The 25,378-nt window shown below is 41.9% G+C and overlaps 2 protein-coding genes across 3 annotated transcripts in view; one reads left to right on the forward strand and one right to left on the reverse strand.

Moving 5' to 3' along the window:
- The window catches only part of wnt4 (wingless-type MMTV integration site family, member 4), a 30,420-nt gene extending 27,619 nt beyond the window's left edge, over positions 1 to 2,801 (forward strand). Inside the window, exon 6 of the mRNA XM_072382911.1 lies at positions 610 to 2,801. Within this exon, the coding sequence (XP_072239012.1) occupies positions 610 to 1,080 (471 nt within the window). The 3' untranslated portion in view covers positions 1,081 to 2,801. The remainder of the gene's footprint in view (positions 1 to 609) is intronic.
- Positions 2,802 to 14,839: 12,038 nt separating this feature from the next.
- Positions 14,840 to 25,165, reverse strand: cdc42 (cell division cycle 42). 2 transcript variants are annotated; one of them, XM_072382912.1, is made up of 6 exons: positions 25,064 to 25,164; positions 21,356 to 21,496; positions 20,857 to 20,929; positions 20,349 to 20,458; positions 19,819 to 20,016; positions 14,840 to 16,660 (listed from the first exon to the last, which is right to left on the reverse strand). In XM_072382912.1, the coding sequence occupies exons 2-6, from the start codon at positions 21,458 to 21,460 to the stop codon at positions 16,571 to 16,573; spliced, it is 576 nt and encodes a 191-aa protein (XP_072239013.1). In that variant the 5' UTR covers positions 21,461 to 21,496; positions 25,064 to 25,164; the 3' UTR covers positions 14,840 to 16,570. The 2 variants fall into 2 exon arrangements, with proteins under 2 accessions (XP_072239013.1, XP_072239014.1); XM_072382913.1 differs by lacking the exon at positions 14,840 to 16,660 and adding an exon at positions 17,248 to 18,106 and having other exon boundaries at positions 25,064 to 25,165.
- Positions 25,166 to 25,378: the final 213 nt, after the last annotated feature.

Genomic DNA, 25,378 nt, shown 5'->3' on the forward strand with positions numbered 1-25,378 from the left:
ATATAATAAAACACAATGATAGACAAACTGAAGTATTATTCAATGCCTCATTAAACAAAAAAAGGTACCATGAGGGAATAAGAAGGCTCTAAAATTAGTGAAAAGTTAGAGAATCATGAACGACATTCATATAAAAATAAATAATTCAGCTGGGAACCTGTTATATTACCACAATTACATGGGTAAAATTCCCCCCGACTAAATCAAGCCATCAGTCAGATTCAAGCCAAATAACCTGACTGGACAACAGCAAAATTATTTGGTAATGTTAATGGTGATTTTATGTTAATGTGAATCAGGCCTTTCAAGGCAGTTGACTGCTTTGACTCACAAGGCATGACTGCGGCTATTTTCAAAGTCACAAGTAAAATCTTCAACCACTTAAGTATGTTAGATTTCACAGTATTTCACTCAAAATTAAGATTCAAACTCAGATTTTTGTGATTTATGTCCAAACTTCTTCTCCAGATCTGGCAGCAGCACATTTTTGTTTTAGTTGGTATGTGTCAGCACAGTCAGTTTTAGATACATCGGAGTGAGTGACCACTTTTGGTTTTTATGTAATCCCTGTCTCTAAATTTCCATCAGCTAACATAATGTTCTCTGCAGGCCATCCTGTCCCACATGCGCGTGGAATGCAAATGTCACGGGGTGTCAGGTTCCTGTGAGGTGAAAACCTGCTGGAAAGCCATGCCGCCATTCCGCAAAGTGGGCAACGTCATCAAGGAGAAGTTTGACGGTGCCACTGAGGTGGAGCAACGCAAAGTGGGCACAACCAAAGTTCTGGTGCCTCGCAATTCCCAGTTCAAACCTCACACGGATGAAGATCTTGTCTACCTGGACCCTAGTCCAGATTTCTGTGACTATGATCCACGCACGCCGGGTATGCTGGGCACGGTGGGTCGCCAGTGTAACAGAACCTCAAAGGCCATTGATGGCTGCGAACTGATGTGCTGCGGCCGTGGCTTCCAGACACAGGAAGTGGAGGTGGTGGACAGGTGTAGCTGTAAATTCCACTGGTGCTGTTACGTGAAATGCAAACAGTGCCGCAAAATGGTGGAGATTCACACTTGCCGATGATGCAGGTGGGGATACTGAGGACACTTCTGATGGACAAAAGAAAGTCCCGGACTCCTCCTCAATTAAAGACAAGAGAGAACAAGGAGGACTTGTGAAGCTCTCTCTTCTTCCACTTAAAACCACCCCATCCCACTGCTACAGGTCAACAGAAACAGGCCGAGTAACTGAGAGGTCAATATCCATCCTATTCATTTCATGCCAGCGTAACAAATCTCAGTAGATTAGGCATTGGAGAAAAGCTACAGGCTGTTTGTTTCTTCTCAAGTAGAGAACATCCTCCATTTCCTGTCTGCCTCATGCTAATGTTTGGTTTGTCATTGATGCTTCTTATTTTTATAATGTTTAACTTATTTGTTGAGATTCAGAAAATTGGCTGGGAGGATCATAAAAGGATGGGTTACACAAGTGGAGATAATAATGGACTAAACTGGACCTATGGCTTGGCAGTTGAGGGTGGGGTTGGGGTGAGGAGGAGGGATTATTTGCCCTGTGTCCTTGCTGCTTTGGGGACTCATTTGGAGAGTTAGATGACAAGAAGGGAAACAGCCAGTCTGTCAGTGGACAGACTCAAACAACACCGAGGGGCACGGTGCAGATGGACAGACCATGGCAGGGCAGTGCTGAGGTTCAGCTAAACCCTGAATCATTTACTTTGCTCCCTGCAATGCGCTGACACTGCTCCCCTTATACACGCTCACTTTCTTCCTCTCAAAGGCAGGATGATGATGGACAGGTAAAAGCCACTGTCAGCTCCTTCTTGTCTTTTCTGTGGGCCCACATCACTGACAGGTGATGGACATCAGGCAAATAACATATAAATACCCAGTAAACATTGCTCGCAAAACAACACGTATTCAGCCACAACTGCTATGTTCAACAGAAAATCTAAAACCTCCTGTAAACAGAGTTACCAGATCATAATGATAATATGATTTATTATTTTTCAGAACATATTACTGCGAAAATCTTGTGTGCTCTTTTGGATTGATGTTGATTGTAGTCGCCATCTGCCAAATGTTAGTTTGCTTAATACAAACAAAAATAGACACACAGTCACATGCACGTACCAGCAAACTCACACAATGTAAACACACAAAGGGGTCTCCCAGAGGGTTGCTGAGCATGTTCATCATGCAAGATGACTGAAGCACTTTCACTCCAAGCGCACATAGAGCCCTCGCCCCACAGCAACAAACACCCAACCACATAACCAGTATTCCCCATTCATATCTCTCTCTCTCACACACACACATACACACACACCACAGACATAAAGCTTCCAATGCCACTGTCAGGACTTCTTGTGTTGTACCACCATAAAACCAAGCTTTCCTGTAATACACGCTATCATTATAGAAACATACTGTAGATCTGTACTTGTACACTGAAGAAGACTATACTGCCTATGAATGTATGTTAATACTGAATATATGCTGTGTCAAAAATGTCAAAAAGAAGTGTTGTCACTTATTTTGTAAGAAACTATATGGTGTGTGTGTGTGAGAGAGAGTGAAAGAGAATAACAACTACCAAAAACAAAAAAAGGGAACATGAGAGGACTGAAAAAGATGGCAAGTCAGAGTACAGGTCCTATTTCACCACCAAAACCTGACATGCACTCACACACACACACACACACACAGACACACACACAGCCCTGCTGACAGACATTCACATATTTCAATAAAATCATCCATTTCCCGTGTCTTCAGCTGCATTATTATGTGGCCACAGTTTGTGCTGTGCAGCATTTTGTGTGTGTTTGTGTGTGTGCATGCGCTATAATACACCCTGAGGTCCATTCCTGCACCCCTGACACCTATAAACATAATTTACGTGCCGTTTATCTGCGCATACAGTATATCACTGAAAGATAAATGGGTGTATTTCCCCCTGCATTGGGAACCTGGTTGTCTGGTTGTGGGAAGAACTAAAGTGGCCGCTTGGGTTTCAAAGATCGTCTGATTGGGTTTGGGCTGAAGATGGAGCAGACGCAGGAACACCGGGCTAACGGGGATTACAGCGAAATGCAGACCACATGGCACAAACTTTTTTCCTCCTTCTGTCTCTATTAATATCAAACTGCCCCCTCACCCCCACCGAAACCTTCCCACACTGGCCTTCTAGCTCTTTCTCCTCCAATATCTTTGACTTGCACTGATTCCAGTCAGTCCCCCCTCTGCAGAATGTGCTATTCTAACCACTCTTGGTCTACGATAGCAGGGATCTGTCCTTCATTAAGCCACTGTGATGACCTAGACGATGTGGGTGCTGGTGGTGGCCACATTGATTGGGAATGTCTGCTGGCTTGTGTGTTTGTGTGTGCGCTCAGTCTGCCAGACAGCCAGTCAGAAAACTCTAATGCTTCTTGTGGTTTCCTGCCAAGACATGAGACTGACAGTATGTTTTCACAGTGTCTATGTGTGTGTTAATGTCTGTCAAAATCAAGATACATGCTAAGACAAACATGTTTGGCTTTAAAGTAATCATAGTTGATAATTAGGGGTGATATTGCCTCCATAAAGAGAATTTGCAATTTGCTGTAGAAAATGTATACTCCTTTGTTTAATACATACACCTATATTTACTTTTATGTTTAACATTGAGTTTAGCCTAGCCTAGCTCAGATAGTAATCAAGATGCAACAATGCAAATGTACAGGAAAATGTTAGCTTCATTTGATGGATTTTCTTCTTCTTGCACACACACACACACACACACACAATGCTCTTAACCTCACACAATCGGTGGTCCGTGTCTGGCTTTCTCTCAGCTTCTCACTACACCGGACATTATTATCAAGTATATTGTGGCTCCAGTTCCATGATAAGTTCTTGAAACCCATTTCCTAAAAACAACACAGATGGGCCATAGATTTTTGCATATAAACCTTGTTGTCTTGTCTTGTGGCTGACTGTGTCCAAGGCTGACTTTCGTACATGTGATGCGTCTGCTGCCTCATTTGGATGGGTGGCAAGCTTGCAGGTGGGTCCAGGGATTTGTTGTCGTAGAGTGAGATAGCAGCTTTGTGCAAAGTCACGTTACTACAATCATAAAAGTGTATTTTTACGGTAGCTGTGAAAATACATCTACACCGCAAATGAAAAAAAACATCAACAAGGACAGAAAGGAACCCCCTCATAATTAATCCAAGCAAACATAGTATTCCAGTCTGCAAATTCTAAGAATGTAGCCTACATTTGTATCACAGAAAAAAATATACCTTACAGACAGAAAATCAATCATTTAACAGTTATTTTAAAATACACTGATGTTGATCAAATGTCGAGATTTCAATTGACAATAAAAAAAAAAAAAAAGAATTTACATGTATGATATATCTCTGAGTAAAGTCCCAAGGTTGATTTTTTTTTTAGGAGGATCGAATGAATGGGATCTTAGATTAGATGAGCGTGTTGGATTTCTGGCTTTGCTTTAGCAGCCTGCAACTATAAAACTTGTGTGATTGTAAAGCTGTTCGCTGAAAAACTCAAAATAATGCAAAACTATGGGAGCCTGCATAGTTTAGAGCTTTGGACAGGCATCCTGGGCCTCCAAATTAGACATTTTCCAGATGAATTCACTCATTAGATCAGCATGACATATAATAACAGCAATGTAAGCGGTGATCATGGAGGTGGCTGTTTCCCAAACACATACATAAACCTTATCATGAAAAGAGCATGAGGCAGCATCAAGATATGGAATACAATCTAAGCCTCCAAAAGTTCTGAGATGTCAAAAATATTGTGATGTCACCCCAATGCATGTGTTTCCCTTGTAGTTTGTGATTCAGATACGCATGGTGTAAATGACACCTTATGTAAGTGTGCATAGCTTTGGTTAGTTTTCTTACAATGCCTCTTTTTCTCTGTCAATGTTTATAAGTGAGTCTGAAGGGTTAAAGGCGTAAGATAGCTGGATATTAATGCCACTTGCTCAGAAAACCCAGTGGAAGGCTGGCTTTAGCCCAAGGCCCGGCCCTCCTAGCCCTCTCTCAAACTCCCAGATCTCTTCAGCATACTTCTCATATTAAAAGAAAACAAGTTACACAAATGAGACAGATGGTTCTTGTTTGTGATGACAGTTGCAATTCTTTTTCCTCCAGCCCTCCTCCCCTTATCTTCCCCCTCTTCTTTCCTCTGGTGTCTTTATTCTTTTTTGCCATGTTGTGCAACCCATAGAGAAAGGGCATTAGATTCAGACTAGTGGGCAAAGAGACATACATAACGAGGCTATAGACACAATGTATATAGACCCTGTAAATCTTTATATTTAAAATGTTTGTTATTTCAATATCCTAAACTCCCATCAGGGCAAATAAAGTCAATCAAATTGTAGATAAACATGAACCTTCAGTTACGAAACTTCAGAACCTGCCCCTTTAATGCCATGCATTACTATGCCTCATCAGAAAATACATCGGAGACCAAGAATTATTAACCTCCAGACCTGTAACTTCTGAGATAAATGTCACAACAACTAAAGCACAGCCAAAGACTGATTAGCAGCATTTGAACCCAACAAATAGGAAGTAAAAAATGTTTTGTGACATATCAGGAAATGTCAGATCAAAAAGCACAGAGGGTAAGGATAACTAATGGTGACTAATTCAGACATTGCTGAGGAGAATGGTGACCCTGTGTGTCCACATACATGGGTTTGCATGTGAGTCATACTGAAGTCCATTCTGTCCAGTAAGAGTCCCTGTTGTCTCTGACAGATGTGCGAAACTACCTTCTGTTGGAAGTACGAGTACGTTGGAATATTTTAACTTTCGAAGTGGAGTTCGGCAAGAGACCCCCACAGTGTGCCAGAAGTTTGATCAGTGCAGTACCGAACAGGCTAACAAACTACTAGCATTGCGGTCAAACTGATCACTACATTTTCAACACATTGCCAGCATTATTATTGAAAGAATGTAATCTGTATAGACTGCATGCATAGCGGTTCATATGTCTCTACAAAGTCTTTAACGTAAAATGTACAACCAGTTAGACCAACCTCATCTAACTTACCCCTTCCCTTGTATTATTATTATCATTATTATTACTATTATTAAGCTCTGCTCTGTAACAGTAATTCCTTGCACATATTTTATAAACTGAATAGGAATGCTACAGACATTAATCTCTTGCTTTGCTGAAGTAAAGTTCATCTATCCAAAGGAAGAAAAAAAAAAGAATGCATTTCCATAGACTAAACACAACAGGGTATAGTCTTAGTCAGAGGCAGAATACCGAACCTTGTATGTAGAAATGAGGTGCAACACAAACCATAAGCCCAGAGGAGAGGTGGATGATGGCCACCTTGCACTGGCAAAACATTATGGGCCCTGACAGGTTTGGTTTTTCTATCTAACCAGGACAGACTGCATCACAGAAAACAACAGCACCGGCCTGATTGAGTAAGTAAGATAGCTACACAACTTTATTCAAAAATAGGCCATAGAAAGAAAAAGAAATGGGAAATCAATCTTACTTTCAGAAATAATTTTCTAGAGACAAATAAATGCAGCATTAGATAATAGAGGTTACCTGAAATAAATTAATGTTGAATGTTGAAAAAGATGTTGAAATATTGAACTGTACCAACTCCTCCATTCATCCATTTATCAGTCCCGATTGACCCAAACACAATTCATTTCATAAAAGCTGCTATTTACAAAGATCAGAGGATCTCATGACGACATGCAAAGTGAGGCAGTACTTTTTCTTCTGCGTTCACACCACTCAGCCACATGCAAATGGCCATTTTAATTAGAAAAGCTGAGCTTTTTGGAAAAACATTTTCCAAAGTGATGATTTCTTTTTAAAACCCCATCCATGTGCACGGCACAAACAGGTTTTGGGCATCTCAGCCTACTTTCCACATGCCTACCACTGCTTTGTGTAATGACCATGCACATACAATGCCACATATATTCTAATTTGTCTGCCTTTCCTTGTCTAATACTGTGATATCACACTGGACATCAAGTCCTTGTCCACATAAATTACATTTGTCCTTCACTTTCTCCACTGTACAAACTACAGATCAGGTTCTGAAGTTTTAGCCAAAGGAGAACCAGCTCACTGGGCACGCTCCCAATTTTCTTTTCCTGTATTTTGTCATTAATGCAGTCATAATCGCTCCCTACTGGCATGAGTTGCTACCGACATGATTCTTTCAGCGTTTGTAGGAATTTCTGCATTCTCATCTGAAAAGAGACGTTTTTTTCAAATGGAGGGAAAAATTTACTTACTGCCAGAGGTGTGTAGTCAGGACCTGAAGCTGAGCCTACTATAAGGAAATGGTGCTGAGGTGAGCAGAGCCTCCGAAAAGCAAAGGACACAATAATCCTGATTCATCTGATTGGCCAGAATCCTGACCTCAGAACTCTAGATCTTGTACTTTTACTTTTACAGTGACCTGTATTTTTTCATTTTTCACTGAACCACAGGTGTTCCTCTTATAGCGTCACATGGAGGGCAGCAATCCAGGAGATTGGCATTAAGGAAAGGAATATCATCCATGCACATGAGCAAAGTCTGCATCATTACAGCAAATTGCCAGGTACACAAGCTTTTGCAGAACAACACATAGTGGGCTCCCCTCTGGAGTTTTCTTTACAGGAGGATAAGCAGAATATAAGGGGGTGAAGGGATGAGGTGCACATTTTGCAAGTCTTGTTGCATATTAAAAAACTAATTATTGCTGGGGTAGTTTTGCCTCATCTTTTGGAATAATTAAAATCACACAATATTACAAAAGCCATATTGTGCTGCATTAATATATGAGGAAAACCATTTGGGCTGGAAATCTATATTGGTGACACTCTATCTGTGACTGGTTTACCTGAACTCTGGCGAATCATTACACCCCTTGCCTTAACCAAACCGTTAATGAGGACAACTAGTACTAGACTGTCGTAGGGAGAGCAGGAGTCATGCCTTCGTCTTTGTCTGAAAAACTTGTTTGCAGGGTATGACACATCCCTCTTAACTTCAGAAAGCAGAGGCCATCCAATCAGAACTACTCATAAGTACTACTCGCCTTAGTAGCCAGGTGCACACCTTATGTCACAACGAGGGTGCAAAATGACTCTAATGCAGGACACACAAAGGAATCGGTTATACATGTCTTTAATTTTACTTGAAGTCTTTAGGGGGGTAAGGCGGTAAGGGTATCTTCAATTTTGGGTTCAGTCGAGTGTGAGTCCGTGAATTCACAAAGTCGTAGTTACAGAGAGTTACTTGAAGGCGTGAGCACAACAGGATATCGCAGGAATTGAGTTTGTGGCAAAAGAGGTGAAGGAGAGTCCAGGTTAAATACTGCTGATGATTGTCAGGTGTGCCGAAGGAACTGGGGCAGCTGAGCCTGCTTCTGGGAGGGTAGAGCAGAGTTGGTGCTCACACCCACACTCACACACATACATACATACATGACAGAGGGAGGAAAGCTAGAGCAAGAGAGACAAGGCAGAAGGAGGGTCAGCACCTGAGAGGACAAAGGGACCATGACACGGTATACGTCGATTAACATTATTGATCAGACACTTTAAAACCCAGGATGGAGGTGAAGGGAAGTTAGGAGGCAACTGGATGGATTTGCAAAGTTTAGTCGGAAGTTCTTCATACTTTTCATTGATAAAATGTTTGTTAAAATCCACTCTCACAGACAGTAACTTCTGAAGTGTTGGCTTCTTAACAGCGTTGCCATATTTCATAACTCTAATAAACAGCTCAGCAAACTTACGGTGGACTCCACTGTCTCTCTGAGCTCTGCTCTGTTCACTATGAGCCATTTTCATTAAAACTCCAATCCTGGTGACTTTATCAAATTGCCTTTGATATCACTGTGGAATTTCTACTTTTATGGTGTCTTGAAATATTAGATATCTCTGACTTTGTTGTTATTTCCAGTAGTAGAAGAGATGCGACACCTCCGAACTGAACTAAAGTCGATAGATTAGGTTTAGTTTTCATGATGCAACATATGTTGAATATCATTTCAGAGAGTTCACAAAGCTCTAAAACGTACTCAATAATTAGAAGTTCATTTATTTTGAGGCATGTTACATGAAAACTGATCATTTAGGGTAAGTTAACTTAGAAAATTTTGTCACAGAAATGCTGTTTTTATAATCTTATGAGTGCATTTATTTGAACTTTTTTTTACTCAACCAACTATCTAAAATCCATTAAACCACTTTCACACATGCACTACAGTGCTGAAATTTGTGCTGAGATGTTCTGGAGAAGCTGCATGTGAGAGTGAATGTCACAGATGATGTCTGGACTTCCTGTGGAGAATTCCAACCAGCTCTTCAGTAAAATCTCCAGCAGATCACAAAGTAAGACTTTGTCTGCATAGCACCTATTCTTCCAGAGCATTTATTGCAAAAGTACATGCAGCTAAGAGTTTCCGCTTGTAGCTATTTTACCCAATTGATGCTTTCCACTTGCTCTTTCTATTGTGGATGTGTTGAAATACGTGCGTTAGCTTCGATTACCATGTTCAACATGCAGTGAACAAAACACAATTTCCACCATACATTTCGCATCACGTCCTGCCTCGCGTGCCCTTTAGAGAACTCCCCTCACCCCTCCATCACATTTTCTGCAGCAGATTCAGCTTTTCTGTACCAAGAAGTGCTTTCAGACTGCTGAACCTTATTCGTGGTTCTTATAAATCATTGGAGGAAATCCACACCCATTGTTTCTTAGCATTGGGGAACTGCTGACTACCTTGGAGTGGATATTCCTCTAGCATGAAGGAAACACTATGTGAGTCAAACATACAAATGCTACTCTGGCTTAAAGAAGAAAAAAGAGAAAAATCTGCCCATATAAACAAGAGTTATTGAAGTTGCTCTTAAGTCGAAATTTCTATTTAGAAATGGTTATTTGTATTAAAATTTGAATAAATGAGCTCTCAAATTGTCGTTCATGAACTCCGTTATTATTTAGCATTCACTATACAGATAACTCTACTGATCAGCTTCCATACACTTCTTTCAGTGTAGCTGACTCACCACATAGTGGACTATATAGTGAAGATGTGGACAATTTGAACAGGGCAGACCAGGGTTGTGTCTGTCCGTTCAAATTTAATGTACTGAATTCCAAGCACACTCTCCAGGCCACGTTTATCCAAGCACAGACAGATCAGATCAGATAAGAATGGATCAGCGATAGGGAAGGAGGAGCATTCTGGAGAGGAGAAAGAGACAAACCTTTCACTCATTCACACCAACACAGATGGAAGATCAGCGTGTTGATGGGGGCTGTAGCTTCCACAGCTTCATCTCTGGATGCTGGTATGGAGGATCACTGTGAGCATACCTCTTACCTCTCTGCACTCGTACATATTTCAGCTGAACTGACAGAACTTTCCCTTAACACCTGGACATTGAACACACCCATCCATCCAAAGCTTTCTGTTCAGGCAGGTGAAAGAGGTTATGGTGTGTGTGTGTGTGTGTATAACATGTATCACTTAGCTAACAGCAGCCTGCCGTGTCAAAATAATCCTTGCAGTGACCAGTGTTAGCCTCAGATGTTGGCTGCTAAGCTGTCACAGCCTCCTCAGTTGAATGCTTCCTGTCCTAACTATGCACAGCGGAGATTAATGGAATATTTCTTCTGCTCCTTGCAGTGTTAGAAATTTAGTTTAATACACTGACAGCAAACCTATTTTTCTGAAATGGTTTCATTCAGTAATTTGCACAATGTACTGTACTGTCGAAGTTTTGGACATTGGAACTACTTTCTTCGAAAAACGTAGTTTCTAAGTCACTATTTCATGCTGTGTTTGGTTTCCTCCAAACGTGCTGCTGTGCATTATGACCAAACATCTCCACTCTGGTCTCAGACATTGTTCCAGAAGTCTTGTGGTTTGACCTAAGATGTGCTGCCATGTTCTTTTCAGAAAGAATTGGAGGAGACTTTAACATTTAACATGCTGACTGAGGCCTGTAGAGACTGAGATGTAGCTCTTGGGTTTTTTGCAGTTTCTCTGAGCATTGCACAGTCTGACTTTAGGGTGAGCTTGCTGGGACGTCCACTCCTGGGAAGACTAACAGCTGTCTTGAATGTGTTCCACTTGTGAATAATCCTTTTCTCTGTTGAATGATGAACTCCAGATAGTTTGGAAAAGGCCTTATAACTCTTCTCAGATTGATGGGCAGCAACAATTGCCTCTCTAAGATTGTTGCTGATGTTGTTCCTCCTTGGCATTGTGTTAACACACACCTGAATGTCTCAGACCAGCAAACTGACAAAACTTCTGCTTTTATAAAGGTGCTCACACCTGCTGATGATCAGTTAATCAACGACATTTGATTAGCAGCACCTGGCTGCTACATAACCTCTAAATCCCTAAAGCAGTGAGGGTGGACTTTTTTTGTTCATTTTGGCCTATTTTTTGGGAAGTAATGGTAGTAACATGTTGTGTTGTTGTTCACCTGTTGTATTCATGGTAAGAACTAGATGACTTTTTAGTATGTTCAAATACATAAAAACCTTTTAGTTAAAAGATGGCGTACTTTCCTTTTCAGATGACGGCAGACCTAGTCTCTGAAGAGAGGAATGACAGGTGTGTGCAGTTTCGGTTTAGGAGAATAACCTCGCAAGGTGGGCCACTGCTCCACTCTGGGAAGCATCGAAAGAAGTCAGAGGTCAAAGCAAAGAGAGAGTGACTGCTGCAGTGGATCTCAGAGAGATCATTTAATATCATGTCCTGTTGTAACATTTTACCCAAAAATGAGGCAGGCATAATTTATATACTGTAGTGCTGGTATACTGTAGTACTGGTAGTGCCAGAGAAACAACTTGGGCTTTGATCCAGTTTGGTCTGCATCAAACGGATTGTGAGTGCTCACTACAATAAGCTTTTTACACAAAAAAAACAGCTGTCTTGTCCATTCCTTCTAACTTTATGATTTAAAGTTAGACAGAGATCAGACAAGACCCCTTTCATATTATACTGACACTTCCACTACCAGAATTTATAAGTACTGAGCTCCAAACAAAGATGGTCCCCCTCTCCCACCCCTCCTGTTTCTCTCCCACCTGCTGGAGAGCAGTTAGATCGGGCGGATCGGACCGAACCTGCTCCTCTACACCACAGCCAACATCTACATGAAAACCACATTGTGTTCTATGTGTTGGCAGGAGCTTTGCACGCTGGAAAAACAACAACTGTAAAAGGTTGAGAACCGGCACAGCTAAGCGGGCTGTGTCCTGTGGCTTCAGCCAGCAGAAAAGATTTATTTCCATGAGTGCGCACACAAACACACATGTAGCAGACCTGCCTCACATTGCGCACAGCTGAGATGTCTGAACAATGAGTTACTGCTGAGCTCTGATAAAATGTTCAAATCCTCAGCGTGCCTTTCATCACTAGTCAGTATCCGTGCAGATCATCATAAAATCGTCTTATAAATAAGGGTGAAGCGCGCACACACACTGCTTAATGTCCGTCACAGTCATCGCATCCTCACCTCTGCCCGCTCATCTCAGGCTCGACTGTGATTGGACGACCGCAAAGGACAAAACATTTAGACTCATTTGTCAAACGTGATGAAGACCAATGGAGACCAGGTGGTGTCTCTCTGCATTGGGGTGTGAATGGAGTGGGCTGAGGAGCATCTGTGTGTGTGTGTAAACGCACTAATATTTCAGCAGAGGAATGCCCTTCGTTCAGCCTGTGTGATAATTAATGGCTGTCAGCGGCTCTTTAGCGGAAGAAGGCGCTGACAGACAGAACTCCAGAAACGCGGGGAATGCGTGAACGCCTCACAGGGGTGGATGAGGGTGGAGGAGAGAGCCGAGGGCGGGGGTGCAGCGCAACATCCCTCCATCCGTCAGCAAATAAAACAGGGCACCAAGGCTGGGGTATCACCCTCATTTGCTGCCATTTGAGGAATTTGGGAACCTCTGTGGAAGCCGCGTGAAAGCGACATCTCCCTGAACACACTCACAGCACCACGCGCTCTGTTCCACAAGCGTGGAAGTGGCTGAAGTGTCATTTCCCAGCTGCATCCCTCAGGCTGCAGCATCAAGCATCAGCTGCACAGCCACATAAAACTTCTGAGAAACTTTGATAAACATGGGGAAGATGTCGTCATGCGGGTGCCACAGATTACATGCTGTATGTAAAGAACAGCGGATCCAATTCTGCAGGCAGATTTATTACGTGTCCTGGTTCAAAGAGTTCTCAGACCAGGCCATTTTTTCTAAAATGCAATAAAAACTTTAATCGGTCGTTAAAAAAAAAGAAAAAAAAAGATTACATATTTATGTCACAGATGCAAGCGCAAAACAACGATTTCTGGTGCTTTTACAGACGAACACTGTCGTAGATTGAAGGTATAGAAAAAGATAAACCACTGTTCTGGAAGATTCCACAACCAGCAGATTACTGGTGACAGGTGAGGGTGTCAGGATTGGGTATAAAAACAGCATCCACCAAAGGTTTGGGCTTCTAAAGCAAGGATGGATCGTAGCACAGCCTACCACTGAATGCAAAATTCCATCAGAGAACCACAAAGAAGTTCAAAGCATTACATCCCGATAGGATTGTGAAGCACTGTGGTCTTTCAACATCTACAGTGAATAGTATTGAGAAAAAAATTTAGGGAAATCTCAGTGTAAAGGCCAAGGACAGAAACCACTGTTGGATAAATGTAACTTTATGGGCCTTCAGCTGGCACAGCATGAGAAACCAGCAGGTCTCCGTGATAAGTACATTCACATGGACTCAGGGTTACCTTGGAAAACCAGTTTCTCTCAACATTGCTTTGTGCAGGAATGAACCACACCAATAAGTCGTATATCAGTTGTACATAAAAATTCTCTGGACGTGAGCTCATCTCAAATGGACAGAAAGACAGTGGACACATGTTCCGAGGTCAGATGAGTTCAGAATTTGAGCTGCTTTTGGGAAAAACTGACGTCAGGTTCTGCACAGGGGCTGTTAGCAGAGAAAGATGCAAAGGCCAGCGTCTGTGATGGCATCAGTGACTTAAAGAAACATTAAAAACCACTTGGGGAATGTCTTTTCCTAGAAGGTAAGCAATCCTTTTAGCGAGATGGTGCCAGACCTCATTCTGCACAGTGTGTGCTTCACTGAGCTGCTACTGAAAACTTAGGGTGTGTCATGGAGAGGTTATCCTCTAGGCTCCTGAAAAATTAGGTGTAATTAACATAATGTATGACGGAACACAATGTATGCTTTGATTTCAACTTGGTATCAAATGTAACCTTTGTTTAGATTTTCCAAAGACACAGGTGTAAATATATATATGTACAGCAGAAGGTGAATGGCATCACATTTGGCAACATTTAAAATTTCACGTGACACCTTCCTCTGAGGGGCACCAACACTTGCTCATTTCTGAGTGGACAGCTCCTCCTGCTGGCTGGACACAGAACAACAGGCTCATCCAGCTATGAAGCATCAGCTGAAGACAGCTTCACCTATTTGTTGTTGGGTCAATTTAACTTCCACCACTACATGTGAAAGACAAAAAATAACAGGTCCGTGTGACATGAAAGCCATATGGAATGAAGTCCACCAATAGATCTGGTGCTGATTCTTCTTATTAGTGCTGGAAGACACTTTTTATTTCTTTATTTTTCTCTACATGGAGGGAGTTGTTAACCCATTGAGGCAAAACAAGAAAAGGAAGAATTAAGTCACTGAAACAGTTCCATTCAGACAGAGATCATACGTCTGTTCCGCAGACTGAAAATGATAGGCAAAGGAAAAGTGGTAAAGGCAATTAAGGTATAAGTTTAATATTTTTGAAAAGAATGCATATACAAAGAACAAAGACTTTAGACAAAGCATTTGGTTTCTGCACCAAAATAACAACAGGTTATAATAATAATCATACTGACTTGGACTGGATGTCAACCCAACTCTAAGCCACCAGCAAAGAAAAACGACCAATTACAAATCATCACTACCAAACAGTCTCTCTGCCATTGGAGTTTTTATTCAACTGACCAATCAGAGGTTTTCCTGGTATAAACTGGCAGGTAAGAGTTCAGATGAGTTCCGACCCCTAAATGTAAAAGGAGCGAAAGAAACCTTTTTATATATTTATATATATATATATATATTTAATAATAATAATAAAAATTAAAAAAGAACAGCACAAACAGAAATAATGAAGAAAAAAAGATTTTGGTAAAAACACCTGGAGCCTAAATGGACATTGTGTGCCAGCTTACATTATAATTACATTTGTTAAACCTATCATTTCAATCAGAGACCGAGGCTCAGCTACACACACCACCTGACAGTTTGAACGGGTACAGCAGGCAGCTCCGACGTGCAGCCTGGACACATTACGCTACCTGAAGGCACCAAATTCTGAGCAGGCACAGAAATCTGGTGGAAAATCATTTCGACGGTTGAAATGCGCCGTTTTACGGGGCTGTACCCGCTCTAAGTGTGAGGTGATGGAAATGTTACAACAGTATTCTGCTTTACCCTCCCTTGGTCCCTGACAATGCATGAAGAACACACCACTTGTTCTGCTAACACTGTTTAAGTTCCCTGCATCTAAAAGGCCAATTCCTGTGGTCGACTAGCAGACCCATTACTACTGGATGCCTTTAGCTCTTCAAGTGATTACCACGTTCCAAATGGACTGCGACTCTGCACTGTGGAAGTCTGCATTGAGGGGAGTAAGCGATATTGACCAATTCAGTCTCTTCCTTGAGACAGCTGTGCAGAGCTTTAGCCGTTTTCTTTCTTCCCTAAATGGCCGAACACTGCCACACCTACACAGTGCCCTTCAGTGTCCTTAGTGGTTATGAGCGCATCTATTTGGAACATGGAATAAATATCGCAGACATTTCTCGTGTTTGAGGGAAAAAAAGAGACGGGTGTTGGCAAAACAAAACAGAACAACACTACTCTGTTAGCATGTGTAGTAGTAGTGTTGAGGGAAAAAACAAAGGAGGTTGGGCGTGCTCGTCAACAGAGGCGACAGGAACAGCAGCATGAGCAGCCACCGGTTAGGCAGCTGGGAGGGGCTGGGGCGGGGCTTTTATCCATGAAACCCTTAAGATTGGCTGAAAACAACTAAATGGCTGAGCATCTAACACTTCATGAGGCCACAGCACTGACTTTAGTCACATCAAGCTATCCAAAGCTCGACGGAATGATTTCTACTCGTGTGCGAGGTTGGTTTATGGATGTGCCGCGCTGCCCGGCGCCAACACCAGCCTGTTGGCCACATTAGGTTCATCTTCTGTCCCAAACTCAGACAGAGGGGTGGAGCTTCTTATTATTGCAGAGAATTATCCGAAACTTGGTTGGCTGGTTTCTGTCTAATCGTCCTTGTGGAGGACAACGTTGTAAATCAGCCTTAGCAGAGCAAGGATAGAGGGGGGTGGGGGGGTGGGGAGGGGATGTGGTCGGGGGGCATGGTTGTATTTAAGATGTGTGTGTGTGAGTGTGTGTGTGTGTGCTTTGAATAGGTAGGAGCCCCTCATAGCAGCACACATTTGCGTTTCTTCTTGGGCTCTGGGGGCTCCAAAGCAGCCAATATCGCCTCATCAAACACATTCTTTAGGCCTTTCTGTGAACACAAACATACAAACACAATGAGGGAAGAGTGCAAAGACACACAGGTCAAATTAAAGTGAAACAAGAAGAGTAACAAAACGGAACGCAGCAGCTTAACAGAGGACTGAAAACAAACTTCGTTTAAAGGGATAAAATAGCTGTAGGGGGGTGGAAACCGACGCAAAGCATTTTCAGGAGCTGCGATAGAAAAAAAGCAGAACAGAACACCGTGTGGATGTCTCAGTGAGGTTAAAATGTCAACAACACAAACAGCATGCATGTTAGAGTGCTGCTGAAATCAAAGGCAAGTCAAACAAGTAAGTGGAGGAAAAACGGAACACAAGCCCTGGCTCTACACCACAGCCCTGTCTTTCTGCTCGACTTCAATGGCTGTGAATGTACAAATAAAAAGAGGACACTGAACCCCCCCAAAAAAGACAAGTCACCAGAGTCTGGCACAGCGCTGAGCCCGCTTCTCTTTATCTGGCTCTGAGCAGTGCCATTTACATCATGAGCTCAGTAACCACAGCTGCCCTGTGTTGTTTAACTCAACATTCTTCTCTCACAAAGCTGGAAAAAGAAGGGAGCCAGAGAGGAGAGCAAGTTCATTTGTTCTTTATTAATTCATTCACAAGTGATCTTAATACAATTAAAGATCGTTTGATTACTTTCATCTGGATTTCAATATATGCACAATATGCATATACCACATTAATATCATATGTTTGTATGCAGTATGGCCAAATAAATCAAAGCAGACATCAAGTGTGTCTTGGGTTTAAATCAGATCAGTAAGACAGGAAACAGGAAAACTGTCCGATGGTTAGTCTGTCAGAAGGCCAAACACCTCTAACATATGATCTGAGCGCACAAAGTCTGAATGTTATCACAGTCACACTCCAACTTCTGTTAAATTGGACATCAACTGTAGAAGTACAAAAATACATCAGTACTAGAGATGGAAGCTCTGTTTAGTGTTGAGATCTGTCAAACACCCAAAGTAACCGGTCAGAACAAGACCGTCCAACTCAAATAACGGACACACACACATAATGGCATCCATTAACAACAAAAGCTGCAAGACTGAGCAGGAAGCCGTGGAGTCTGACAGTTATGGTATTAACATATAAAGAATGTTAAACACACCTTACAGAAGGCAGCCAGTGTAAGTACAGGAAAGGCCTTCGGTCAGTTAATCAGACCACAGAACATTTCAGTACATCTGCACCTCAATGCAGCAAGAGATTAAACTGGTGAGATGTCATTATTGGCAAGTATGAAGAGTTATATGGAGAGGTCGGAGAAAAACAACGAGAGAGGGGCTAAAAGAATCTAAAATGAGAACGATGAGGAAGAGCAGTGACACAGATTAAAATATACAGCATTTCCTCTTTCTTTGCGTCTCAGGTGGCTCTAGGGCAGCTAGGATAGCTTCATCAAATACATTCTTCAGCCCCCGCTACAATGACAGAAGAGGGAAGAGAACGGCAGTTTGATTAACAATGAGAGACAGAGAGACAGAGACAGACAGACAGAGAGACAGAGACAGACAGAGAGACAGAGACAGACAGAGAGAGAGACAGACAGAGAGAGAGACAGACAGACAGACAGACAGACAGAGACAGACAGAGAGAGAGAGACAGACAGACAGACAGACAGACAGACAGACAGACAGACAGACAGACAGACAGACAGAGAGACAGACAGACAGACAGACAGACAGACAGACAGACAGACAGACAGACAGACAGACAGACAGACAGACAGACAGACAGACAGACAGACAGACAGACAGACAGACAGACAGACAGACAGACAGACAGAAAGAAAGAAAGAAAGAAAGAAAGAAAGAAAGAAAGAAAGAAAGAAAGAAAGAAAGAAAGAAAGAAAGAAAGAAAGAAAGAAAGAAAGAAAGAAAGAAAGAAAGAAAGAAAGAAAGAAAGAAAGAAAGAAAGAAAGAAAGAAAGAAAGAAAGAAAGAAAGAAAGAAAGAAAGAAAGAAAGAAAGAAAGAAAGAAAGAAAGAAAGAAAGAAAGAAAGAAAGAAAGAAAGAAAGAAAGAAAGAAAGAAAGAAAGAAAGAAAGAAAGAAAGAAAGAAAGCTGGAGGAAAGCTGCTGAAATACAGAGAAAGGTACGCGAGCTGCAGGACTGTGAAGATGCATGGTGCACATGACGAGTCACATGCAGTGGTAACAAGTCAACAGGCGGCTGTTTAACAGTGTGCTGGAAGTGAGGCCGGGACACTGTGTGGAGTTCCCCAACAGGAAACAGGAAATGACATCTGCAGCTATGCAGTGTTATGCCAGGGAGAGGAGGAAGGAAGGAGCAAAGCAGGGAAGGGGTAGGTGGGGGGCTACAGCTCAGCTTCATCAACACCATTGTTCTCAGTCTACATGAGACCGAGTCACGTTCACTCAGCTTGCTACCTCCACAGGCTCTCATGCTCAGGACTGAGGGTTTTTTCATGCAGAACTGTTAGGTGAAGCCCGTCCTCAGCTGCGGTCTAACAGAGAAACAACGAGAAGCCACAGAGTACCGACCCACTCTTGTGGTGTTTGTGCCCTTTCTGGCACTGTAAATATCTGCAAACCTTTAGCTCTGGGAGGGGAAGACAGATCTACAGAGAGGGTGAAAGGCCATATGCTGAGAAACCCCCGGGGTTTCTTATGAGGAAGAGGGCTATAACACATAAACTGACTCCTCCCTTAAAGTCCAGTCAGGAAATTTCTCTTCATCCCTGGATAGAGCAGCATTCAAAACTGGGGAACGTTGTGGACGTGCTTTGTGACTTCAAGTTCATCTGCATGATTTTATTTTTGACTAACAAATTCACGCCACTGACCAGCAGCAACCCGTCTCGGCAATGCTGGCCATGGAGGGTAATTTCATGGCTCAAACACTAAAGACATCAGCAGTTAAACAGTTACAGGAAGACTGCTCACATCAACCATGATAACAAATGAAAATCAAGTTGTTTACAATCAGCAACACCAAACAGAAGCTCACGAGCTTGCAGGCTGAAGGGAACGAAACCTGCATGCAGCATAACACTCATCAGCCACAATGTGCACAGGCCAGAGGGCACGTGGACACGTTCCTCTTTCCTCCACTTTCTTAGTTCTTGCCATGTACATGAGATGGTGTAAATCCGGTGTATACATGCATCTGTTACCTGTGTGAGGGCTGAACACTCCACATATTTCACAGCCTTGAGGTCTCTTGCTAGCTTCTCAGCTGTCTCTGGGGTGATGGGCTTTTGTTTGTTCTTAGCCAGCTTCTCTATAGTGGAAGGATCATCCCGCAAGTCGATCTGGGTCCCGACTAGAAGGAAGGGCGTCTTTGGACAGTGGTGGGTGATCTCTGGAACCCACTGGAAAAACAAACCCAGCATCAACATACACGAAACACTGGGTTTCAGAAGAAGAGACACAATGTTCTCCCCTTTTTGAGAAGCACAACCTCCACTGGAGCGGTTGTAGTTTTATGTTTAAGTTTGGTTCATTGGGTCTCAAACTGCAGGACTTGAATCCAAGCAAAAAGATAGATCAATTTAGAGATAAATCAACTAGGAAAAAAGTTACATGTATATCACTGTTAAGTGGGGTTTAGGAATTCTGTCTGTTTTTAACAACTTTACACAGTAATCCACATATAGACCTTGGGAATAAAAGCAATTTGAAAAAGAAAAGGGGTGAAACGTACCTTTTCTTTGACGTTTTCAAAGGAGGATGGGGACACGACTGAAAAACAGACGAGGAAGACATCTGTCTGGGGATAACTCAGAGGACGTAACCTGTCATAGTCTTCCTGACCTGGAGCGGACCAAAGAAATGTATGTTGAACTCACACAGGCCGGTCATCAAGGAAACAGCAGTGATACACAGTAATACACAGCAGAATCACACACAGTCACATGGAAAAGCTGAGTTTAGAACTACACAAACCCAATATTGGATAGTGTAGTGGTCCTTTCATGTGGGTGACCTGGGTTCAAATCCCCTGCATGAAAGGTACTACCTCCAGTAGGGGTCCTTATCCTAACTGCCTATAAGTCACTTTGGATAAAAGCATCTGCTAAATGCATAAACACAACATAACAATATTCACCCTTATCTCAAATAAGACATAACTCCTGCACTCGTGAGGATAACTGTTTCGCTTTACAGGCTCACCAGTGTCGCAAAACAACATTAAACACAGAAAAACATACCTGCTGTATCAAATAAGCCCAGGGTGTAAGGTTCACCTCCGATCATTACAGTTACAGCATAGTTGTCAAACACCTGTAACACCCACAGCAAAGCCAGGTTAGCTACTCATCATACAGCAATGAAGCATGCACACTTTTATTCCCACTGGTTTGGAAAGATAGGGCATTTAAAAAGCATATATCCACCATTTGTTAGCCTTATTCATCTAAACTGATCACACTGTCAGCAGCAAAGCATAAAATACAGCTGCTGTTCCACAGTGCTTCAGAACTCTGGATGATATCAACTGGATTTAAAGACACCCAGCTAATCTGACTGACATCACCCTAAAGTCTTCTGTTGTATCCTCTGTGTTTGTAAATGATACAGCAGACCGACACATAATCAGATGAAACGAAAACGAAAAGTTACTTTATTACAGTTTCGACCTACAAAAGTGGGACATCATTTGTCAAGTTGGAGCTTAAAACATATACATGGTGTCTGTCACTCACGTACCGTAGGGACATATTCAGAGGGGAACTTGTTTGTAGTGTACGAGATGAGCAGGCAGGTTTTACCCACAGCACCGTCACCAACCACAACACACTTGATGGTCTGCATAGCTGTGTTTTATAGTCTTCACTATTCATTCAAGATCTGGAAGAGAAAACAAAACAGAAAGCAAATATAAGTTAGGAATGTGTCCTTTTGTTATTGGTGGAACAAACACAAATGACAGGATGAGCACGACTGCCTTTGTTAAAACACACGGAAACACAGTAGATTCAATAAGAAACTAAAAAAACAAATAAAGACAGAAAATGAGCTGATCGTGTCCTCTGGCAGATATGTTTTGATTTCAGCGTTTATGTTCGCCAACACACGTCGATGACACAAACGTGGATGGGGTAATTATACTGTTCATTCAGCAAAGTGGCTCCAACATCAAGCTCACTCTTCATCCATTCCGCCTTTTCAATATACAGGTGAAACAAATCCACACAGTTCCAGCTTTAATAAAACATATGGAGTATTCTTCCCCGAGATTACAGCACTAAATCTTGGTGGATTACTAAACCTGTGTTATTAAATATTTTATATATTGTCCATATAAAACATTTAGTGTGAGCAGTACACACAAGAGAAGGAAAAGCCTTGTGTTGAGGATTAGTCAATATTTTAGGAGACCTTTTAAAACTAAACACCAGATGGCATTTTTAATATATGTCAATGACAAACAGTTGCTGGAAGCAATTTTCAATGTAACTGGAAAATTGGAGGCTGACCTACATCCAAAAACTGGAGACCCAGCTCAGAGTAAAAATGTTGTTATCTACTTAACAAAGAGATGTTAATGGGCAAATAATAAATAACTGGAACTCTGACTGGGGTGAAGTGGAACTGCCCTGATAAGGTTTTCTAATTTAGAGAGACTGTTCAGACCCACAGCTGACCCAGTAGAAATCACTGGTCAGTAGGATTATTCAATAGCTGAAGGCAATTATACAGACAGCAGGGCAGCCAATCACAGAGGGGGGCAAATAAAGGAATACAATAATGTAACAAATGAAACACAAAACCACTTGAATACAACAAATTATTAGATCTGCACTGTCTCATCAGTTTGCTTATGTAGATATTTTTCCAGTACCTGTATACCATGAATGTATGAGCTACATAAATGTCCACATCACAGCAGCAACACTGTCGAGGATGCCAGGATCACAGATGTGTCTGCGGTCTTTTTGTTTCATTTGTTTATGAGCACATAATATCGATGAGCACAACAGGAGTGGACGAATTCAGCGAACTGATTAAATTGTTATCTCTCACAACGTTAAAAAAACCTGCGCCAAAAACACACAAGAAATCTTACAGGAAGAATTTGTGAGCATCAGATCGAGCATTTAATACACAACAATTTTCAACCTGAATTAAACAGCAACAGACATTTACTGATCCTACAGCCACCAGAATAAGGAGAAGAATGCCCAGCGGAAATCTTTACAGGCCAAAGCATAGATGTAACGATGACAAAAGGTCTGCCATCTACTTAAGTGTCTCCGTCAGCCTGGACATTACCCACAAACCTGGACTCTTGACAATGAAGCAGCTCGACAAGAACCAACAACAACAGAAACGAGTGCATTGACTTGTGGGACCACATCGTAGTAAGTTAGCCAAAATATTATCCCGTTTCTCCTCCACAAGTTACAAAATGTCAGCGCTAAGCCACTGCAGAGCTCTGCAGCACTACGTGGGGGTGGGGTGTCAAAGAGAGGAGCAGCAGAGACAAAACTGCAGGCAGTTTAACAGTGGAGCGGAGCACAGGTGGAGGGCCAGCTGCACAGCACTCAAAACAGAGACACTCATTTCTCCAGCACACGTTCTGCCAAGCTGACATCATTTCAGACAGAACATTAGGCTTAGTTTAACTGAATATTTAGTTGAAACAAAGAATAAGATTTGAGCTTGATTATACAACTATCACAGACTGATGTTGGTCAATATGAGAGCATCTCCTACAGATTACAAAGACTTCCCGCAGGACGCTATCAGGAATACTGTCTTACTCCAATGCAACAGATGACATCCTGTTAAGATTGAGGGTGATTTAGCCTGGAGACTCTCATAAGTGGGGTTCACAAATAGGAAGTGTTTTTTTGAAGTGGACTACAATGTAGTCTGGTGACACTGCGCAGTGCATAATCCAGCAGTCGCACTGTTCCATAAGCAGATCAATACCCTGATGTCCCAACTGCGAATCAGAACTCAGGCCAACTAAACCAACATGTTCCACGAAGTCACCATTTAAAGCAGCCGCGTTACATATAATTTTAGGATGTGCCCTGAGGCATCAATCTGAAGTTATCTGAAGTAAGAGTGAGATTCGCTGCACGATGATCACCATTACATCTGTACAAAAGTGTATACAGAATGTAGTACAATACTGTCCCGCAGGGCCAAAACTTTATGGACCATTGTATGAAGAAAATCTTGACATCTCTACATTTTTTCCAAATCTATGCTAAACAACACAGTAAGCTGACGGCAATGGGCAACAGAGGGTGGCTGCAGCTGAAATGACGCTTTGAGACTTAATCCATGCATTTGTGTTTGTAGGCCAGCAGGCACTTTAAGGGCAAGCCAGCTAAATGGACTCATAGTGAAAGAAGCTGAGACCTAGTTAGAAGTGATCCCCCATAACGTAATGCTGATAATGGGAAATTTGTTTACTCAAGCAATGAACACTTCTGAAAATCTAGCAGACTCCCATGCTAATCACACAATTATACACAACTAAATATACTGATTCATTCTCGATATGTTGTGACCGACGTAACATATACAATAAGTCAAATCGTTGACTTAACAACACTTAGATTTAAAATTAAATGGACCAATTAAATATATAATTAAATCGACTTGGACACATCGAACTTGGCTACTTTGTCATTCATCTATGGCCTGAGAATTCGGGCGGCCACAAGGGTGAGAACCCAAAACTCAACTATGTGAATATATCTAACAAATATTTCTACATCTCAATTAGAGTGGAGCGACAAATAAAAAGGACTGATGGCTGGAGTGCAATAGCCTCAGCAGTTCTACTTCGGGTCGGCCACATCCCCGGCCTCAATCTGGCCTATTTCCTGCCGGCTGATAAAACGATAAACCATACTTACATCTCCATTTTAACACAGCCACTACTGTTTAGCTTCCTCTTGGTACCTTGCTATTTCGTTCTATATCTAAAATCGAGGATATTGGTTTAATTTTAAAAGGCAATTAAACTAGTGTTTGTTATGTATTCATCTGCTCCTCAACCAGCTAACCGTTAGCTGATAACTAGTTAAGTATTTATCAATTTATCTGCTTGATTTCAAGTCGAAGACAAATACGTAGTTTTAAAGAAACTGATTAATTTGATATGGAATATAGTCGCCAGACATCGCAGGAGATGTGCTTATAGTTAAGTCTAATGTTAAGAAGAACCTGCATACTTGCTTTGCTAGCTAACTACTGTCCTCACCAATTTGCTTGCGGGCTAAATGGTTCAGCCAGCCTTAGCGGATGCTGTTGATGAATATCATATCCAAATAAACTATTACAACCCAAGTATTATACATGCACACCATATATATAATGTAATATACACTTTCAAACAAAACAATGGACAATTTTACAGTCTAATTACACAAAAAAATACATTATTTGCCATACCGTATTCTCTATTGAGTCACTACACCGGGCGTTGGCAGCTCCGCGCTAGGGGCTTCCCAGTCACTACTACAGGGACACGTTGCGTACTGACACACTACGTAATTACGTTGATCGATTTCAGCACATACAGACTAAACAGAGAAGATTGTTCAATGGTTTAGCTGGTGCGTTTTTTTCGGCGACGATACTTTCTCTTCAGCATTACATTGCAAGCACAGTGGTAGAGTTACAAGTGTTCTCTACAAATGATTAGGTTTTGTTTAGTTTGTATACGTAATGTATTCCATCAAAGTATTCTGTTTACACATGAAAATG

This window comes from Leuresthes tenuis, unplaced genomic scaffold (assembly GCF_036924035.1).
Source record: "Leuresthes tenuis unplaced genomic scaffold, fLeuTen1.0.hap1 SCAF_3, whole genome shotgun sequence".
In the NCBI taxonomy this organism is placed as follows: domain Eukaryota; kingdom Metazoa; phylum Chordata; class Actinopteri; order Atheriniformes; family Atherinopsidae; genus Leuresthes; species Leuresthes tenuis.

Bases quoted from the DNA above. Each gene is read 5' to 3' on its own strand.
- cdc42 (XM_072382912.1), bottom strand. From the start codon at position 21,460: ATGCAGACCATCAAGTGTGTTGTGGTTGGTGACGGTGCTGTGGGTAAA. The intron at 20,459-20,856 runs GTATGTTTTTCT...GGTCCGCTCCAG, and splicing joins GGGCTTATTTGATACAGCAG to GTCAGGAAGACTATGACAGG. The intron at 20,017-20,348 runs GTACGTTTCACC...TTGTTTTTCCAG, and splicing joins TTGAAAACGTCAAAGAAAAG to TGGGTTCCAGAGATCACCCA.